Source organism: Pezoporus flaviventris, unplaced genomic scaffold, assembly GCF_033815535.1.
Source record: "Pezoporus flaviventris isolate CSIRO_AGI_PZ_B2104156 unplaced genomic scaffold, CSIRO_AGI_Pfla_v1 ptg000011l, whole genome shotgun sequence".
In the NCBI taxonomy this organism is placed as follows: Eukaryota; Metazoa; Chordata; class Aves; order Psittaciformes; family Psittacidae; genus Pezoporus; species Pezoporus flaviventris.
In genome coordinates this window covers 3,053,929-3,073,541 of record NW_026892559.1, presented here as the reverse complement: position 1 = coordinate 3,073,541, position 19,613 = coordinate 3,053,929, and the positions used below count along the sequence as shown (strand labels likewise).

General features: G+C 40.3%; 1 protein-coding gene across 4 annotated transcripts; it reads right to left on the bottom strand.

The window, feature by feature from the left end:
• Window positions 1-1,775: 1,775 nt before the first annotated feature.
• On the bottom strand, window positions 1,776-15,944 carry DMC1 (DNA meiotic recombinase 1). Of its 4 annotated transcripts, XM_061450858.1 has the most exons (14): window positions 15,509-15,941; window positions 13,724-13,814; window positions 13,054-13,098; window positions 10,053-10,199; window positions 9,672-9,754; window positions 9,044-9,096; window positions 8,003-8,044; window positions 6,698-6,770; window positions 5,987-6,078; window positions 4,789-4,862; window positions 4,577-4,691; window positions 3,669-3,729; window positions 3,092-3,208; window positions 1,776-2,463 (listed from the first exon to the last, which is right to left on the bottom strand). In XM_061450858.1, exons 2-14 carry the CDS (start codon window positions 13,781-13,783, stop codon window positions 2,394-2,396), a joined length of 1,032 nt encoding a protein of 343 aa, XP_061306842.1. In that variant the 5' UTR covers window positions 13,784-13,814; window positions 15,509-15,941; the 3' UTR covers window positions 1,776-2,393. The 4 variants fall into 4 exon arrangements, with proteins under 4 accessions (XP_061306842.1, XP_061306840.1, XP_061306841.1 ...); XM_061450856.1 differs by lacking the exon at window positions 6,698-6,770 and having other exon boundaries at window positions 5,987-6,157; window positions 15,509-15,944; XM_061450857.1 differs by lacking the exon at window positions 6,698-6,770 and having other exon boundaries at window positions 5,987-6,157; window positions 13,724-13,811; window positions 15,509-15,944.
• Between the last annotated feature and the right edge of the window lie 3,669 nt (window positions 15,945-19,613).

Genomic DNA, 19,613 nt, shown 5'->3' with positions numbered 1-19,613 from the left:
TAGCGTTCTTGACTTGAGTCGGGCCCCCGCGCGACGAAGGGAGGGAGGCGAGTAACGCTCTCCCTATTCCTCAAAGTCTGTTACGTAAAGAGTCAATGCCGTAACTCCTTCTGGACGGTAAGGAAAAGCTAGGTTGAGGCGTACGTTACGTAAGTACCGGGCGTACGCGAGTTGCGTAACTCAGACCGGCGTAAGGCAGGAAGAGGCCGTGCGTTTTGCGTAAAATTCTCCCACGGATTGTGCAGGAAGGGTTGGCAGGGGGTCGGCCTATTACGTTAATTCTGCAGCCTAGTCGCGTTTGGAGAATACGACTTTTTGCCTTGGCAGTCGTTGGGCCCCCGGAAGATGGGAGCGGGGCTGAGAAGACAATAACGGGAGCGGAGGGCGGCGGGGCCGCGTGGGACTGGTGCGCTGGGTTGTTTCCCTCTGTTTTTATCCCTGGCAGAGTACGAAGGGTATCTGGAGCAGGAACAGGGGAGACAGCAGCCGTGATGTCTGCTTTCACCCAAGTGCCAAGAGACTGGGAGGAAGTGAGTGGCATGCTAGCAGCCTTCGGTCATGGACCTCCTCCGGAGCTGCAGGCGGGTCACAGCAGCCTCTCCGGAACGTAAACGAATTCCTCTCTTTGCCCACTGTGGTGTTAATTGCAGGCGGTCAAAGAAATTATTTAAGTACTCGAAGGACACTGGGCATGGCATTGACGCTGTGTTTATGGGCTGCTAGTGTCTGTCTGCCTAGATCAACCAGACCCTCCCATCTATAAGTTAAATAAACCAGGAGGCAGCTGGATGGCATAGGTTGCAAGGTCTTTTGTGCTGTGCTCAGGCTTTTGGTACCTACCGACAAGTAGCCAACTGGTCTGTCCCTGGACAAGAAGCCATGCCTGGTGGGGGGTATGTGTTCACCAGCCTGACCAAACCTAGGCCCAAACTGCTGCTGCACCATTGGCGGAGCTTTCTGGGCTGCCACATGATCACAAGTCAGGCAGGTTGGCAGAAGGGAAAGTGTGTCTCCTTCACTTTCACACGCTTCAAACAAATAACTTGGCCTGGAATGAGAAAACAAGCTGTTTACTGTTCTGGTTGTACTTACTGTGTGCGTGTACGTATGGCATATGTAGGAAAGCAAAAAGCAGCCTTGGTGCTTGAAATAAAATGTTGGAAGAAACTTGGGCCTTTTAAGTGGGTGGGAGGGAGTCAAGTGACGCCATATGCTCTCACCAACACTCAGTATGTGGCCGTTACATACAAACGCCTGGTGTGGGAAGGACTGGCACAGAGAACTGGACTCAGAATGGCTGATCCCTTCCATCCAGCTTCAGAGATCAGCTGACCTCTCTGCCTCTCTTTCTAAACTCCTCTCCACTGTTAAAAATAGTGCTTTACCTCAGGAAAAACAAGAGATCTGTTAGGAAACCACTTGAAGAAGGCAAATTCTAGGTCTGTCACCGTGTCAGGCTTTTCTTGCATGAATTTCTGGTCATCACTGCCTTTTTACTTCGTGGCCTCTTATGTGCATTAGCAGTGTTAAGTATTGGTGTCAGCCTGTCTGCCCTATCTAATCACTGGTTTTGCTTTCATCTGCTTTTTAATAATAATATTATTTAATAATGTTAATATTCTTACTTATATTAGGAGACTGACAAGGCAAATTCTATAAAGGTTGTTTCTTTAGAGAACCAGACAAAAGGTGTTAAAATGTTGGATTGCATTGTGAAAGATCAGTGAGATTATTGAGAGCAGGGTTTGGTTTAAAGCACCCAAACAGAAGCAGAGTGTGGTTCATAATCTTTATTTTTAACTTTAAGATGAACAGTTTGAAAACATTCTTTCCGAAAAGTAGAGAATGCTAAATAAAAATACAAACTTATCTAGTCAAGATAAAAATGCTTGAAAACATATTTTTGAAGCAACATGTTCGTGTATGGTATGTGAGGGTCCACCAAGTTCTTGGGCTGTTGCTCCTGCCACTGCTTTTTTCATCTATTTATATCAGTTTTATAACTGAGTTTATTCCAATTCTGTTCCATTTCACACTACTAAATTTTACCACATAACCACTTTCTTTGAAAGAAACTAAAAAAGTGTATTTTAATTTTATATGAAAGGACAGCTTTGATTTTCACAAAATGTAAGAAAAGGCTTCTTTGAACAATTCACAAGCTTATTTCTTAAAAGCTTTGTTTGCTGAGTTCAGTTGTAAAACAAAGACCCAAACTGAACCAAATCTTATTAGGATCAATAAAACTGAACTGTACAAAATCCATCCCAGTGTTCTCCCGAAAGACCTCAGTTGGTTCTCAAAATGCAGCCAGGCAGTTGGTGACCTCACACAGATCTTCATCACAGTTACCCATGTTGTTTTCAGCTGTACATTTACATCATTTTTTCTGCCTATTCTTTGGCATCCCCAACCCCTCCAGCAGTTATTGCAAACGTGGCTTCGTTTTCAGGCATCTCAGGGCTGGGAAAAAAGAAACAACAAAGATGTGGGTTTCCCCATGCTAAATGCAGTTGTGAAATGGTCCCCAAAATGTTGAAGTATTCCAGATTGGTTACATATACGTTGTCTTTATGCCTGTATGTAAGCTGTAGAACGTGATGAGTATTACCAAGATCAGCAAATGTGAAATCCAACACAAACTCTCATTTCAGTTTCTTAGTTCCTAACCAGAAACACTGGTCTGTCTGTGTAGTTCTGGTGTGATTTTTAGTGACTTATGCCTGCCACAGCTTACCACATAAAGTGATACTAACGGTGTCAGCAAAACTTAGTAATTTAACATCTCTGAAATTTTCCTGCCAAGGGACCACTAGAGTTGCCAAACTATTTGATGGTCTTCTTTAAGAGATAAGCATCTAGTAGGATTTATGATGAAAAATTGTATAGTTTAATGCATGCAATACACAAGACAACTGTAAGTCTGTTAAGTACTTTGTCCTGTCAGATTTTCTCTCAATTTACCATCCAGAAACGTGGTTAGTTTGAAACTCTAAATCTCTGTCAAACCATTAAATTTCAGTCCCATGAACTTGTCACCTTGCAGTTGCTCATAACAGAACTTCCTTCCTGTGAAGGAAGGGTGATTTACCTGTCGTATATCTTTGCAATACGCAGCTCCCCTCTCCCTTTTCTCAAGCTAATCCTGGTGGTCGAAGCATGAGCAAGGATATGGCCCCCAATGGGCTTTTTTGGGTCTGCCTGAAAGCTAAATTAGCAAGAAAATTGTGAAAACTCCATAGGTTAATACTGTGATTAACTGACAGACAAGGCCTCAAGATAGGATGTTCAAATGTTCAATGCTGGCATAATTTTTCTCTCATTAAATTCAAGAGGCTCAAGAAATACACATCTTAAACTCCATATATAATTGCTCCAAAAGAAAATTGAGTGCCTTTCAGTACTTTATATGGCTTGTTCTCTTTGTTCAAGTCACAGTGAAAGAAGCCATCATGCCAGACAGCAGGTAAACATAAAAAATCTCATAACGAAGACTGAGAGAAACCTATAGTTGTCATCCATGAATGATTCCTTGTATTAAAGGGACCAGTGACCAATCTGAACCTTCATTTTGGTGGCTCTGGCTCCATACAATCTCAGCTCTCATTTCTGTTAAATATGTAATACAGAGGACAGGAAGTTTTGGTAAAGAGAGAAAAGTATCTTACGTCATCGTTGCTCCTGGATCAGCAGTCATCTGGTTGGTCACAAACACAGCCACGTTATATTCTGCAATAGAAAACAATGCAAAGAGGGTCGACCAAATCCAATTCTAATTCCAAAATATTCTTCCACCCATGGGAAAAGCCAGGCTGCTGCTGAAGCCCTTCAGATTTCAAGTACAAGAGAAGCAAATATTCTTTACATCTGATGGTTGGAGTTGATCAGGAGACAGCCTAAATTTGGTGTTGTGTGATGTCAGCTGTAATACTTATGCCAAAAATGAGCACTTTTCAGAGTTGCACTGAACAAGTCTTTCTCAGTTCCCATCTTCTCTGCTGGCTCCCTGCCTGCAGCCCCCTCTCCCTCCCTTTGTTGGTTTGCTGGTTTTTTTTTTAATTTACTGCGTAAAAGAAAAGTCATTTACTCATTCCTCTTCAACATTCTTGAGACATTCTAAAGAGGAGGAGCACTATTCATCCTGTCTTCATCCCTCAGAGCATTTCAAAGTACTGGGAAGGTGGTGATGGGTACAGTTTTTTATGGCTCTGAGCCTTCATCCTTTTGTGTATTCCTCATGTTGCTTGTGTACTTAGACTGTTGAGATGTGGGGAGCATGGTTTCTCATGGCAGGTATTTCTCCAGTTCTACAACCTGTTCTCTCATTTAAGACTTGTCTTAACCGTATTTCTAGAAAAACTCTAAATGTTGAATAGTTCTAAAGATTCCTTAATCTCTCATCTTGAAATACTGCACTATCAATTTGTTCTTTTTGGTAACTGTCAGAGGTGTAAAGTGAAGAAATGCCAGTGCCTGATCGATAATACACTTGGACTATGAGGTGGTTGTGCTACTAACAGCTACTGTTGCACTAACTCTAATCCATGTTTTCTGAATTTTGCCATGTTTCTCTCACCTTCTGATATTTTTTGGAGCCTTGACAGCATCTGAGCGAGTTTCTGTTGTCGTTCAGCCAACTCCCCACGACCACTGAAATCCACACGGAAAAGTGCCATTATGGAGTCAATGATCTGCATTGTAATTATTCTCAGTAAGTAAATACAGTGAAAGAAAATAACAGAACCTATACTAAAAGCAGTAATAATGATAATAAAATTAGTCTTGTACCAGTAGCTTGAAAATATCAGCTTCCTCATGGAACTTGGCTGCTACATAGTCAAGCAGTTCCATCTGATGTTCACCTGGTGGGAAGTACAGTTGCCAAGTGAAATTAGGGCCAAAAGAGCTCAGAAGACACAAAAGCCTGAATTTTAAAATTCTGCTTTAAATGTCTGCACTGTTTGTATTTTCACTGCCAACAGTGTTAAATCCAGCACCCAAAACCAAGCTGCCTCTACAATATCCAACAGTGCCTGTGCTTCTGCAGGTGCCAGTTTGTAACAAAACTTCCTTGTGAAAAGCTTCACAAGAAAACTCTGCATGAAGGCATCGTATTTTTGTTAAGAACTGAAAAGTAGTATAAACATTTGAATCTAATGTTGAGTTCAATGACACACAGAAATAGTATTAATCATATTATTCATATTCATATTGTACTCTCAAATAAAAGTCCCATTTAAAAATTCCTTGAAGTTTTAAGGCAGTATCTTGTGGCAGAGTATGCTGCATCTGTTCCTGTAAAGTCCCATTCACAAGACCATAGAGAATTTCTCAACAGCATTTATAGAATTAGCTTGCGTCCAGGCAATTATGGTTACATTGGTCGGTGTTTCTCTTACTAAGATCCTATACTGCCACTTGTCAGGCAACCAGCAGAGTTCACTCCTTGTTGTGGCAAACTGCAAAACTTTATGTAGTGCTGCTGAGCTGAAATAGAATCATAGAATCATAGAATGGTTTGGGTTGGAAAAGACCTTAGGATCATCTAGTTCCAAACCCCCCGCAATAGGCAGAGACACCTTCCACTTGACCGTGTTACTCAAAGGCTCCGTCCAGCCTGGCCTTGAACGCTGCCAGGAACAGAGAATTTACCATTTCTTTGGGCAGCCTTTTCCAGTGTCTCACCACCCTCACAGTAAAGAACTTCTTCCTTATATCTAACCTGAACTTCCCATGTTTAATTTTAAACCCATTCCCCATTGTCCTATTGCTGCAGTCCCTGATGAAGAGTCCCTGACCGGCATCCTTGTAGGCCCCAGTTTCCAACACCAGAAACAGAAAATGGAAGCAGGCTTACAACTTTTGTTGGCAGAAAAACACTCTTTATGATCCTAAGTGGGGAGCTTTAGTTAATAAACTGAGAAATATTAAAACAGGAGTCTTAAAGAAAAAACAGCTCTGATGCCAGTTGCAGGAATGGTCTTACTAGTGTATGCACGTGCATACAACACATTGTCCAGTACTGCATCATGGTCAAGACTGAAGCGATCGGCAATGTCACGGAGACGGTCTGGTCTGCTGGTGTTAGTCAAAGTTAAGGATTTCTTTTTATACAAACCATGTTCTGAAAATAATAAAACTCCATTCCAAAATAGAACTATGGGGGAAAAGAAAAAAAGATTATTTATTTTCATCCATGAGAAGACTGACTTTTTCTCTTCACACTGTTCCACGTACCCTAAAGATAGCTTAGGTCTCATGATGATAATTGTTTTGTGTTCAGGGTTTGAGGGGGGTGTGACATATGGATATCTGTGCTCTAGGAATTTAGCTGTGAGCAAAATCTATTTATATGCAGTCTACCACAGATATGAAGTGTTAAAAATAGCGTTTAGTACTTAGATGAATTTTTCTTGAAGTATATAAAAAAGCTTCTATAACCTGTAGAAGGCATATTAGATCTCAAAAAAAACCTCCCAGTTAAAATAAAATCTGTATCCTAACCAAGTTTCCCAGGTCAGATTCCATTGAGACAAAAACCACTGCCTTGTGGGTCTCTACACACCGTGCTCTCCAGGCTCTCTCCTGTCAGCTGTAATGTTTTACAAGTATGAAGCTATCTGGAGCCTCCTACTTGCTTATAACAAACTGTCTTTCCAGTTCATCCTACCTGTAGCTTTAATAGTCCAAAAGATACAAAGTGTTTTCTGTATCAATGAAGATGATCTTTCCACCTGTGTAGCCATTTGGTCCTGGAAGCTGAGCAGTCACTACAGTGAATTCATACAAGATAAAAAGGAAAAAGCAGGAAAAATATTTTCTTACTCCTTCTATTATTATTTTATAATAAAATACAACTGCTTATCCCTATCACCAGCCTGGTGATCAGCCTGGAAATCAGGAGTATCTCAAGTCTTAACTGCAGTCTTGAGAAGAAACTCAAGCCCTTTTTCTCAAATGAAGATCAGATAAGACATAATGGTGTCAAAATTGTGTTCTACTCAGTACCATCACTAAATCTGTGTATTTTATATTGAAAACAGGTAAGGATATTATTAGTAAGTTCTTACGCTCAAAGCATCCTCTTAATCCTCTGCCCAAATTAATGGTATTGATTTAGTAGGATTTTTTCCCCGGCTGTAACTCATATGATCAAAAATTATTTGAATTTGAACTTTTCCCGATAAGCGAATAGTTCCTGGTTGTGGGTTTAGTCTCTTTGGAGCGAATAAGCTAAAATACTTGATTCAGTTGTAATCATTCATTAAGGTATGATTGTTGTAATCAATCAAAAGGGTATGATGCTACTGACCATTAGACTGCACTCCACAGAATCAGCCTTATTTTTCCAGAAGCTGCCATAATTTCCTGTATAATATAGGATTCATTTAAAGGAATGTTTGCCTACCCAATGTCTGGTAAATGTATTCCAGAGTCATTAATAGTTATATTAGTTATTATTTACTACTATTTACAGCTTGAGAGCTATTGCTGGAAATCAGAGTCCTGCTGTATCAGCTGGCACTGCCTGAATAGGGTAACTACCAGAGATTTTGATTATCCAGCTCCTGTCACCAGAAGTATCCCTTCAGTGCCCTTTCAGAATGTCACATTCAGCAAAACCTCTTGAAACCAGAAAATGAAGAGTTGCTGAGAGTCTTGCCTTTGCCCTTTTCTGAGCAATGGCTCTGTCCACCTGTAACCCTTATTCGTGCATTATTTCCAGATGGCCTGTTTCACTGGCTCATATAGGACATTCTGTTAGTTTCTCTCTCCTTATAGCAAAACTTAAGGTGATGTGAGCAGTATTAAAAAGTAATCATTTCTATGAGTTCTCTACCTAGACACAATTAATGGTTGTCAGAGTCACCAGGGTCTGTTTCACAGTATTTCTAGAGATAAAGGATTCCAACTTGTCTCTATGTGTTTAATTCTGATGTAGTTGTAAAGAATGGATTCACTGAACAGAAACAGCGTTTTTTTTGTAAGGGATTACACCTACCACAAAGGGTGTGAGCTAGTTGGGTTTTGCCTGTCCGGAACTCTGTTGAAACAGAAAAAGAAAAGGAAAATAAAAAATGTCAGGGTTTCTTTTTCAGTAGTTACTGCAGTTAGCAACACGCTTATTTACAAAATTCACCTCTATCCCTACCTTTTACAATAATTTAACCCCAATTTATAAATCATATTCCATGCAGTAGAAGTGTGTAACATGAAAAGCAAAATCTGAACTGCTTTAATTTAATCATATTTGACTGCTAACATAATTTATTCTTTTCTATGTAGAAGTTAAAACCGCGTGGCACCTATAGAAAATCATTAATTGAGGGAGGGGTGAAGGAATGGCTGATTCCACTGACCTGGCCTAGTTTCATTTTTGGTAAAATGATCATAGAATCATAGAATGGTTTGGGTTGGAAAGGACCTTGAGATCATCTAGTTCCAACCCTCCTCCCACAGGCAGGGCCACCTCACCCTAGACCATGTCACCCAAGGCTCTGTCCATCCTGGCCTTGAATATTGCCAGGGATGGAGCATTTAATCTCATTATATCCAATCATGTTACGTCCCCAGGTTATCTTTTCTAAGGGGAAGAGTACTGTGTTTTATAAACTCTTACTAGTTTTGAAGTGTTTGCCACTAACTGATCAAACTTACTGTAATAGTAGTTTAACTGTAATTTCAAAATCTTACTTGAAATGCAATGTATCTTAAGTGTGGATAAATAAAATACCTTCTGTGGCAGTTTTGTTACTGGAAAGGAACACAGATTGCATCAGGGAAATTTTTTCTACATGACACGTTACTAACAGCATTAATAGTGTTGTGGTTTACTGAATCAGCATGCCCCAAGTCTAATGATTACTCAGCTCAAAGCCTGCAAGCAAGTGAAGAGGAATAATGGGAAAAGAGAAGCAGTTTCTTTCTTCTTACACTCATGCAGGTGCTCATCTTTATGACTACAATGGGGCAAGTTTGATAAAAGTAATCCATCTTAATTTAAAATCTAAACTAAGTTGCAATTTGTTGTCCTATTTCTCACCTCCAAAGGCTTCGGTGATTGCCATACTTTCAATCCCACCACCCAGGAGTTTACTGGAGAAAGGGAGAGGATTACGATATAGTTAGACCCACAAATCACAAGAGAAAAGTCAAAACCAGAAAGTTTTGCTACTTTAAGAAATTTATTTCTGCCCTAATTCCTCCAGGGCACTAAATGATCACTGACTCATAATGAATTAACTCTTTATTAGCCTCCCTTTATGTGTGCAAGAGAAAGATCTATAGAAATTACTACTGGAAAGAAAATACCTTTGAAAAGATAATGTTCCATAAAAAGTATCCCAAGGGAGGTCTTGAATTAATTTTGACCCTGGACCTGCAGATTGTTTTGACTAGGTGGAAAATGATGATACATTTGGGATTTATGGATGCAAACCCTGTTTATTTACAGTGACTGTACAAAGTCCAGTTTCCCTTCAGAAAAGGAGTTGGTTTTGTTGCTTACTGGTGCAGGCACCTTTGAGCCAGCCACAGCTCCAAATGCAAGGTAACCTACGTGTCCTAGCTGAATATTTATTCATTTATATTCTTGTGTCTCATTAAAGACAATAAGTAGGATTATTGGAACAATTTGGATTAAAACAGGATTTAAGTAGAGATAAGCTTACTCAAATTCCTGGCTGCCAGTAGTAATATGAAATACCATCTTCCGTTTTTCACTGTACTCAGAGGCAGTCAGGAAGCCTGGTTCCTAAGGAAGACCAACGAGAACATGAAAAGCTTATTTTATCTTTAACCCGAAGGTAAAGTGCAATAATCCCACATAAATATCTTTTCTCCACCATAGTCTCATTTACATAGGATGGGTTTGAAAAGTGCAACAGCATTTGTCTGATTGTTGTAAAGTATTATCCCTTTAGAGTAACAAACAGAATAATTTTCACAATTTATCTTGATGATGTGGTGGAAAAATCTGTTCAGAGAAATGTTGCCCAGCATTTTGGAGAGTCCAACATAAGTTTAAACAATAAGCAAAATTAATGACTTACAATAAGCTTGTTTGCAGCTTCTTTAATCTTGTCCACTTTGGCCTCCGAAAGCCCTTTTACATTGCATAGTGCCCGTCTTGTGGTCATCTGGATTCCTTTGATCGTGCAGATCCCAACTGACTTCAGTTTCTTAATATCTGCTACGTTCTGTGAAGAAAGTTCCCTTCTGTGAGTGCTCAGGATGGTTAACAACTAGCAGGCAGAGTAATCCTTGGAAACATATTTTATTATACATTGATATGCATGTGTATTTTCAGCAAGGAAGAAACAGATTTACAGTAAACTCTTCATTATGTAGTTTGTGACACCAACAACAGAAAATTTTGAGTAACACTGGTGTGAGGGATCATGGTGACAAAGGTGTCTGGGTCAAGTTGTATTTACATACCCCTGTTCAGTTTCAGTCTTTCTAGATCCAAGCTGGTACTAAACAACCAGTACAGATTATTTCAGATAGCATGGAGCCCGACCTAGTAAACTCAGTAACACTCAATCTGTCCTTGGTCCCTTAGCACAGATAATCTGTAAACCAGATAATCTGATCGTGGGCAACTGGGAGCTGAGTCACAAGGATTATTGGAAACTGACGCTAACGGATGTGCTGTTTCTACACGTTCCCAGTACATCCAGTTTAAAGCACACATATCCTCCACATCTGACTGACACTCTGGGCTGCAATGGACTAATAGAGTTCTTCGTAAATTGCGTACAGCATCACTTCAGTCAGCGCCCTACTGACACATTTTGCCTCCTCTCACCTCATTTGATGATTCTGACATCACTGAAAACTTAAATGCAAACAACAGATTATCACAAGAAAACAAATTATGTGAAAGGTGTGGGATAACACTTCAATTTACCATTTTCAGCCAAGATTTTTCTTCGGAAAAAAAAAAACCCTTTGAACTGGATGTATCATCTATTTATCTAGAGAGTGTGGGTGCATAGGACATAAGAAGAGAGGGGGGTTATGCAAGAAATTAGTCATGTTCATTTGGAAGCTTATTTCTCATGCTGTGATAGGTTTCTTGATTATTACATTCATAGGGATGGGTGGGTTAAAATAAGTCATGAATAAAAATGACTCTTCCACCCAAAGGAATATGACAATCAGCAGTATAATAAGGATTGTGTTTTTCTATTAAGACAAACAGACTCCTGCTGCAAAGATAATTTTTCTAGGCCAAAACTTAAAAGACATTATCCTGCATCTGCATTTCCTCAGTGTCTCTGTCTTTCTGGTCATGTCAGACCCAAGGCTGTTCTGCATTGCAAATCTCCATGTGGTAGACCTGGTTGTAGAAGTTCCTGTTCAGTCCTGCACAGATACCCTTTTTACCAACAGCTTGTGCACCAGCCAGGGTTCAGCCAAGATCTACACCTCCTTAGGCAAGAGTTCAATGCTACAAAGTATTGGGCAGTCATTTTAACACGCTGACATGCCTTGCACCAGCTGCTTGTCCTGATCCTCTGCCTTATGTTGCAGCCCTGTGCCAGTCCTGGCCTCCGAGGTGGAAAAGGGCAGACCAAGGATTTGCAAATAACAAAACCTAAATGACATTATTTGTTGTGATATTTTTATTTTTTTTGATTCACAAATCCAGTTCACAGTGTGGTTACAAAAGTCGCCAGAAGGACTAGTATTTTCTAGGGGTAGAAAGGCTTAGCAAAGGCTCAAATAACCTGAACCCCTTACCAAATGCTTTGGAACATCAAGCCACAGCCTTGGTGGTGCCAATCTGGCTGTCTTTGTGGCCATACTCTCAGATCTAGTAAATACTTCTCTCTCTACTCTGGGGGGGGTATCAAACTCACAAAAACTATTTCTTTAAGCAAATGAATTTAGGTGATGTGGGTCATATGTTCACACAAAGATTTTAACTGGCAGAGATGAGAACAAAACCTTCCCCTGGGTTGTGGAAATAATCATTTCGAAAGAAGAAAAAATAGAATGAAAAGGAGCAGGAAACCTTATTAAGGCAGAAGAACAGCCTATGTCATTATTCTTTGTTTTCAAGACCTTCCATACCTTGGTATCGTTCTCTGCATAGCATGCCTCATTTAATACTGACAGGCTAGTACAGCTCCCTTCCAGCTCTTGAGGGCAGCCTCTTTGGTCAACTTGTTACATTTTTAACACAAGAATTTGTGTATTTTTCTTATGTCATCCTATAGTTTGAGCTCTCACCCTCATGATGTTCATTCAGAACTCTCTTTAAAATTGTCAATGACTTACCAATAAAAAAAAGTTGACAACAATTATATTGCTGACATGCCAAGCCCAGAATTACAGTGCTGACTATTGCTGTCTCATTGTGCCTGTGGCCTCCCCATCTGTATCTGTCTGTAGTTGTTTATATATTTAATCTTATATTACTTTGGGCCAGCCCAACTTTTTATTCTGTTTCTATAACACTGAATGTAATAGGGTTCCCATCTATGAGCCAGTCTCCTGGCTAAGCATCTAATAATAGTAATTCAAATAAATAGGTGACATTTATGTGATAATAATAATTATGGTGGTGATAACGACGTTAGGAATTAATATTTAATGAAGAAAACTAACCATTTCTTTCTCTAGCTACTAATATTTTCCTCACTCCCACTCTACCCCCTTCACCAGCATGCTGAAAATAGTATAGCAACAATTGTCACAGTGTAATTTCACAGGCACCAAAAATGCAGGAGTAATTACAAAGATTGGCAGGAACAGGAAGTAATCTATCACACAGTTTTCAAATAAATTAGCAAGTAGTTGGTTTTTCAAGAGTGCTGGGTGCTAAATACTTTGAATATCTTGCCACTTTATTTAGGAATCTGATGGGAATGAGAGTTTCTGAAAACCTGTCTTATCACCAAAGGCAAAAATTGTCTTCATATGACTGATTTAGAATTTATTGCAAGGAGGAATTTCAGTCATCTGCATTGATGTGTTTGCGCTGTTGGAAACAACCTTAAAATAACTTTGCATGGGCAATGTAAATTCATTGCTAATACTTACAATTCCATGCTTCTGTAGCAGGTCAATATCCTGGAAAAAGGATTCCTAAAAAGAAAATAGCAGAAAAAAATAAAACCAGGTTTTGCTCTTTCTTGTAATTACATCTATCTCACTATGTGACTGTTTCAAATTTGTAAACATTTCAATGATTTTCCCTAATCATACAGAGCTTGTTGGACTACCCAAATAAGCAAAGCCACAGTGAGCCAAGAAGGCCTACACATTTCCTATCACCCTCTTCGTAAAGTGGATCTTCACAGGCACGCAGTCCTCTGCTGTGCTAATAGAACTTGTGTTATGATCATCATCTTGATCTTTTTCTGCCACAGTTCCTCAGTCTTTTCAGGCTGATGACCATTCATTGGAAGCATAAAATTAATTGATAGTCCCCTTGCACTTAATGTAGAAGTGTAAAATATAAAGAAATAATGATAATCCTATTAAAAACTCTGCATAGCTTTTGAAAGGTTAAAGGTACTTGAAGAGCAAGGCTGTACCAGGATCAGGAGAATAAGATTTTCTTGGTATTAGACTTGAAGAAGATTTTAAATGCACTGAGTTCCCTGATGGTCTTTGGGGACCTCCTGTCCCTCTGTGGACTTCATAACATAATCAAAATATCTTCAAACAACATTTGCTGCTAATATTTGTCAATCAACCATAAATTTACCTCATCATCCTGGTATCCTGGTTCTTCTTGGACTACTTGATCCTCCAAGGCCTTCATCATGGAAGAACAGGCTATAAAGTACTGATCACTACTGGGAAATGCAAACAAATATAGTATTGAGGTGGCAATAAATGAATTAATAACTGTAAAAGGATTTTTAAGAAGTCCTTGAACTACAGAAACTTCTCAGTTCATCATATATGGATTTAAACTCAGATTCTGCTTCCAACTCTTTGTTATCTGACCGACCAGCCCAACATGATAAAATACACTGCATTACTCTCAGATGAAGCAGTTTGACTAGAAAGGGCTTAACGGGTGTTAGGAAAAACAAATCTTACTCCCATCTTGGGTCAGAGATGAGTTTGGACGTGGGAATATTTTAAATGATTTAACATTAGTGGAATTTATTCTGGTAAGAAAGTTAAGTTTGTATTTTTATGACAGAAGTCAGCCTAGTTGCAGACAGAATGGGTAATAGGCTATTCAACCTCTCAGCTCATCCATCTTTATGTGACAGAAAGCCCAAAAACCAGTGCTGTTGAGAAGGTTACAACTCCTTAGCCATGTATCTTCAGAACAGACTATAAAGCTGTATTTGTTTTTGAGTTCTTGCTGGGGTTCAGAATACTTAATAAATATTGAAGACATAGAAGTAACACCTGTACAAAGTATGCTTGCATGAAGAGAATAAAACAGGGATATAAAAATATGAGGCTTTTATTGTGCAAAACAATATACAGAGAGCTTATTTAATGTTTTTTCATGGTTAACTTGCCATGTCACTGCCCTCTCATGTGACTTCTGTAAGCAAGGGCAAGAACCAGAAAAGACAGTTATTGATATAATGATTAAATCAAAAGCAAAATAATACTTCCTTTTATTTTATGAATGTAAGAAAAATGAATACAAAGTAGTTCCTTAGAAATGTGATCTTATAACCTGGCTTATAATTTTTGTGGTTTTGGTTTTAGGTTGCTTCTGTCTTACTTACGAGCTTGTTTTAACTGTTCTAGGGATGGCTGATCAAAAGCTTTGTAAACTACGCCATCAGATGTGTGTGTATGTTTGCTTGCTCATCCTTGTTAATAAAATCCATGAAAGGTAAGACAGGTTTATTATGAAACTACAAGATGGGCTACATCTAACAGAGGATGGGGTAATTTATACTAAATATCTGCAAATAGCTTTTTTCAGCTTCTAAATGGATACTTAAGGTCTGACTAATTTGCTTGCAAGAATCTTGTGCATTCAGACGCTGGGAGAAGTGAGAAAGAAAATGTAATTTTAGAATGATCTTATTTGGGTTTCAAGTGAAAATATGATAGAGACACTTCTGTTAGCATTTAATGGAAATATTCCTATAAAATAAGTGTTTCTGATAGTGTCAGGATATATTTCATTTCTATTTCAGAACCCTGACAATTATGGAATGAGAAAATCATGCCTTCACATTATGCCTAATATCATTCAGAAAAATGGTTACAGTAAAACATTAAATAAAAAGTACTTGAAAAGATTTTGAAAACCTCTTAGCTTCAAATACTGAAGGAAGAAGAAATAATGCAAAAGGCATTACATCTGTATTCCAGTCCCCTTCTCCATTGAAAATATGTTCCTGAAATGCACGTAATCCTTCACTACAAACACAGCTAAACAGTTGATGGGATCGCTCTCCTGCTCCCCATCCTCAGGCAACTGGCATCTCACAGCAGAAAAACGAGGCAGACCCAGGCCTGCGCCTTCCTGCAGCCTACGAGGGAAAATGAAGGAATTATACCGCACCCTACTAAAATCTTTAGGTATGAACAAAATCTGCCTGTCAAGCAGAGGGGCCTCCCGTTGGTGGTGTGTTAGTGCATCAAAGACCCAGAGGATTCCAGTCACCAGCGCCTGCAATGAAGCAGATAAAAGGGTGAAAGTCCGAGACAACACGGAGAATCCATCCACTTTGGTGAGGAAACACAAACACTTCTGTGCCACCTTGGGTGCCCTAACCCTTCTGTTACCACCTTGGGAGCTGTTTGTTAGGATACATTATGAATGTTCATTAGGGAAGATTTAGATTAGATATAAGGAAGAAATTCTTCCCTGTGAGAGTGGTGAGGCCCTGGCACAGGTTGCCCAGAGAAGCTGTGTCTGCCCCATCCCTGGCAGTGTTCAAGGCCAGGTTGGACAGGGCTTGGAGCAACCTGGTCTAGTGGAAGCTGTCCCTGCTGGTGGCAGGGGGTTGGAACTGGTTGAACTTTAAGGTCCCTTCCAACCCAAACCAGTCTGAGATTCTGTGATATGTGAGACCTGCCCTCCTTCCAGCAGACTGAGGCTGTCGTTGCGAGGGGGTCCTGGCCGCAGCACTTAGCACTGTGCCTGATGGGCTGCTTTTGAACTGACAGAACCTGGCAGCTGATGTGACAGGAGCAGGGTCCTGGCCCCTGCGCTGGGGACAGGAGGTGATCTGACCTGCACCGAGGCACACCACGGCAGACTTTCACATCTGTTGACTCAGTGGAAAATAAATGATTAATCATATATCAACACGCAGATTTATTTGGCTTTTCCTTGCCAGCTGCCTCTTCACGGGATATAAATGTCCTTTCCCAAAGGGTGAGGCACCAGAATTACAACGACCATTAACACACAGCTCATCCCCGGGAACCTTGGAGAGCGTGGGGCTGCGAGTGGTTACAGTACCCGGGACCTGAGCTCCCCAGACCCGCGCAGGCTGCGGCTCCCGTCCCCTTTCTTCCTCCTGAGGGGACAAACCCGGCACCTTTCCCGCCGGAGCGGAGGGGCGGGGCCATGGGGGCTGAGGGGGCCGCCCGCCCGCCGGCCCAAACGAGCCGCCTGCCTCGGGGACCGCCATGGGGAAGGATTACAGGAATGGGGCCTGCCCCGTCCTTATTTTTTTTCCAGGGTGCCACACACACATTTTCCCAAACAAGGCACGAAGCTTTTTTTTTTTAAAAAAAAAAAAAAAATCAGATGGCCAAAACTTGTCAGAAAGCTGGAAGAGAAGTGACTTGCCTGAAGTCACAGGACAAGAAAATGAGGCTGAGTCATACACATGACTTAATCTGCCATTTTAGATGGATGGGAAAGGTGCTTTTAGCAAGACTACTTGCTTTTTCTGCAAGACTTCTGCAGGCTTGTTGGAGGCAGTGTTTGGGAAGCATCCTTTTTAGCACTCCCCAGTGGGTACAGGACTGCATGTGAAGGAGGTGCCAGAGGACTCCAGTGAGCAGGAGGAGTTGCTGACAGCCCCTCAGGGTCACTGCCTGGGTAGGTGAGAGGGTTTCACGTGGCAGAAGGGATAGGAACAGCATCCCAGCCTCTTTCAAACTGCATGTGGAAAACTTCCCATCCTCTGCCTGTGAGAGGTTAAGAGCATTCACAGGTGTCATCAGTGCTGGCCAAGTGGGGAAACCAACCAACAAAACCCGTGGCTCCTAGCCACCATCAGCACACCACAGGAGTGCTCTCAGGGTCCCCATTTGAGATATCAAGTCATTTATCAAAGTACCTAGTCTCATCCTGGGTGCCCAAGGCTTTGTCTTTGTTCCCAGAGGAACTGGCTGGCACTGCTTTTGCAAACTGCATTATTCCGCAAGAGTTATTCCAGACGTGCACTTAGGCAGACAGCCCTTTAAAGATGAATTCCTTCACAAAGCATGCTTTCGTTTCAGAACAGAATGCACACACAGAGAGTGATCCTCCTGGTGCTGCTGCACGGCTCTGCACCGGCTAATGCCTCTGTAAACAACATACCCTTCATCATCCTTCAAGTTCGTAAAATAGTTCTCAGCAGGGTCAGTGAATGCAGAGAAGCTGAAGATCATTGCCCACTCCAAAATGCTACTTTGGGCAATAAATTACATTCTGTACCTTCAAAATTTTCTGTGATCATTAATTCTTCATTTGGCTTCCAGCTGGTGTTGTGCCATCTCCCCATATACCCATATCACATCATACACCAGTCAAGTGATTCAAGGCATCCCCAAGACTGCTCCTTCCCTCTTACAGGTTCTGCTGCTGGCAAGTGCACCTCCAGCTGCAGGCAATGAGATGCACCACTGTGATCTTCCTCTCGCTTGAAACCTTATACCAGTTCAGAAAAGACCCAAGCCAAACCATTGCCATAAAACTACTTTTTTTTATTCCTCACAAATCATTTTAATCCATGGTTGCAGTAGGGAAATCATATGGGGTTTTTTTGGGGTTGCCTGGTTTTAATTCAGATTTATGTGTCTTAAATGGACTAGAGTAAAATATACATGCCTTCTCTGAACTTTCAAATTGGCCATTTGCCTGTTCTGGACCAGGACAGAATAATCTGACATTTGACCTTCCAGAATATAACCAATGAAGATTCCGCCTGGGACATGAGTGTACATTGATGTCTGAATTGTTTTAGAAGAACTGTGCCTATTAGTTTCCACAGGAATGCATGTCACTTACAGTTGGTCCCAGACTAAAACTGTGACACACCTGAAATCTCCCCAGAACTGCGGAATGCTTCTGGGCAAAGATGCATCAGGTTTTTCATATTCTTCAACTCTCCCTTCTCCAGCAGCAATTGTTTATTTGTTTGGTTTCCCTGTGAAGTTAAAAATAGATTTGGGGGAGAAGGGGGGGGGGGGGCATGGAGAGAGAGAGAGAGAAAGAATATGGAGTATTTCCAAGGCATTAACAAGTATTAACATGGTAAAACCTTTCATATCTCTCCTGTGGCAAAGGAATATACAGAGTAAATGTCCAGCACCACTTTGAATGTTAGCTATTATATTCCCAAAATTACCAAAATCCACATATCATGATAGCCTTGGCTTATCTACTCCCTCAGAATTAGCTACTCCCTCCGAATTTAGCTACTCAGAATTTAGCTACTCACACCAGAATTAACAATCACTCCTTCCGAAACAAAATCTGCCAAAAACCTTTCTGCGAGGAAGTGCCAGGCAAACACATTCCACCTCAGTCAGTGGCAGGGGCAGATCATGCTGCTTTAATGCACCTCATGGAATTTATTCTAACTTGCTCCGCACATCACAGCTCACTCCTCTTTCTCCATACCTTCTCTGAAGCTCTTCTGAAAATCCCTGATAGCTGATGGGTTATACCTCTATCAAAAGAAAATGTCAGAACCTAATTCAGGTTATCAGAACTCAGTAGGATGAGTCTACACAATTTTTTTTGTACTTAAGGAATTCTTGCTTATCTTTGTGCTGCTTCTGGTCCAAATCCCTTATTTATCTGCCGTGTCTCTGGTACACTTCCTTGAATGCTGTGTCCATGTTGTGAATAGGCGTGAACTCTGCGTATGTTGGGGTAGATTCTTAAATTTTACATAAAGGAAACAACTTTGCCTATTTTTTCCTTCTCTTTGATCAGAACTAAGATGAACTGCAAAAGCTGTATGCATACAGTAGGTCTCAATAGGACTGACAAAATATCATCGCACCCAAGCTTCATCGTTCAGATTAGAGTAACAAGAGGGCTCTGTTGTTAAAATGGGATTTTAATATAATATATATTATATATAATATAATATATATTATATATAAAATATATAATATTTTAATATTATATATTTAATATAATTATATAATATATTAATTTAATATTATATATATAATATTTTAATTTAATATAATAATAGAAATACTATAATGAGACTGAGTGATGTCTCTGACCTGGTCCTAAGATCCTTAGGCAAAGCCTTGACAAAAATACTCGATACTACACTTTTGCAAATGATCCTGCATTAAAAAGACAGATTTGTTTTTTTTTTTACCTTGTGTTAATCTTTAAGAATATGTTACAGGATTGGAGATTTTCCTTCTGGGTATCAAGATGAACTTGCCAGACCATGATTCAGCATTGCAGCTCTAGA

Bases quoted from the DNA above. Each gene is read 5' to 3' on its own strand.
- DMC1 (XM_061450856.1), bottom strand. From the start codon at position 13,783: ATGATGAAGGCCTTGGAGGATCAAGTAGTCCAAGAAGAACCAGGATAC. The intron at 9,097-9,671 runs GTAAGCTTATCT...CCCTTTCTCCAG, and splicing joins ACTGGCAGCCAGGAATTTGA to TAAACTCCTGGGTGGTGGGA. The intron at 4,692-4,788 runs GTACAAGACTAA...ATTACAATGCAG, and splicing joins CTGATATTTTCAAGCTACTG to ATCATTGACTCCATAATGGC.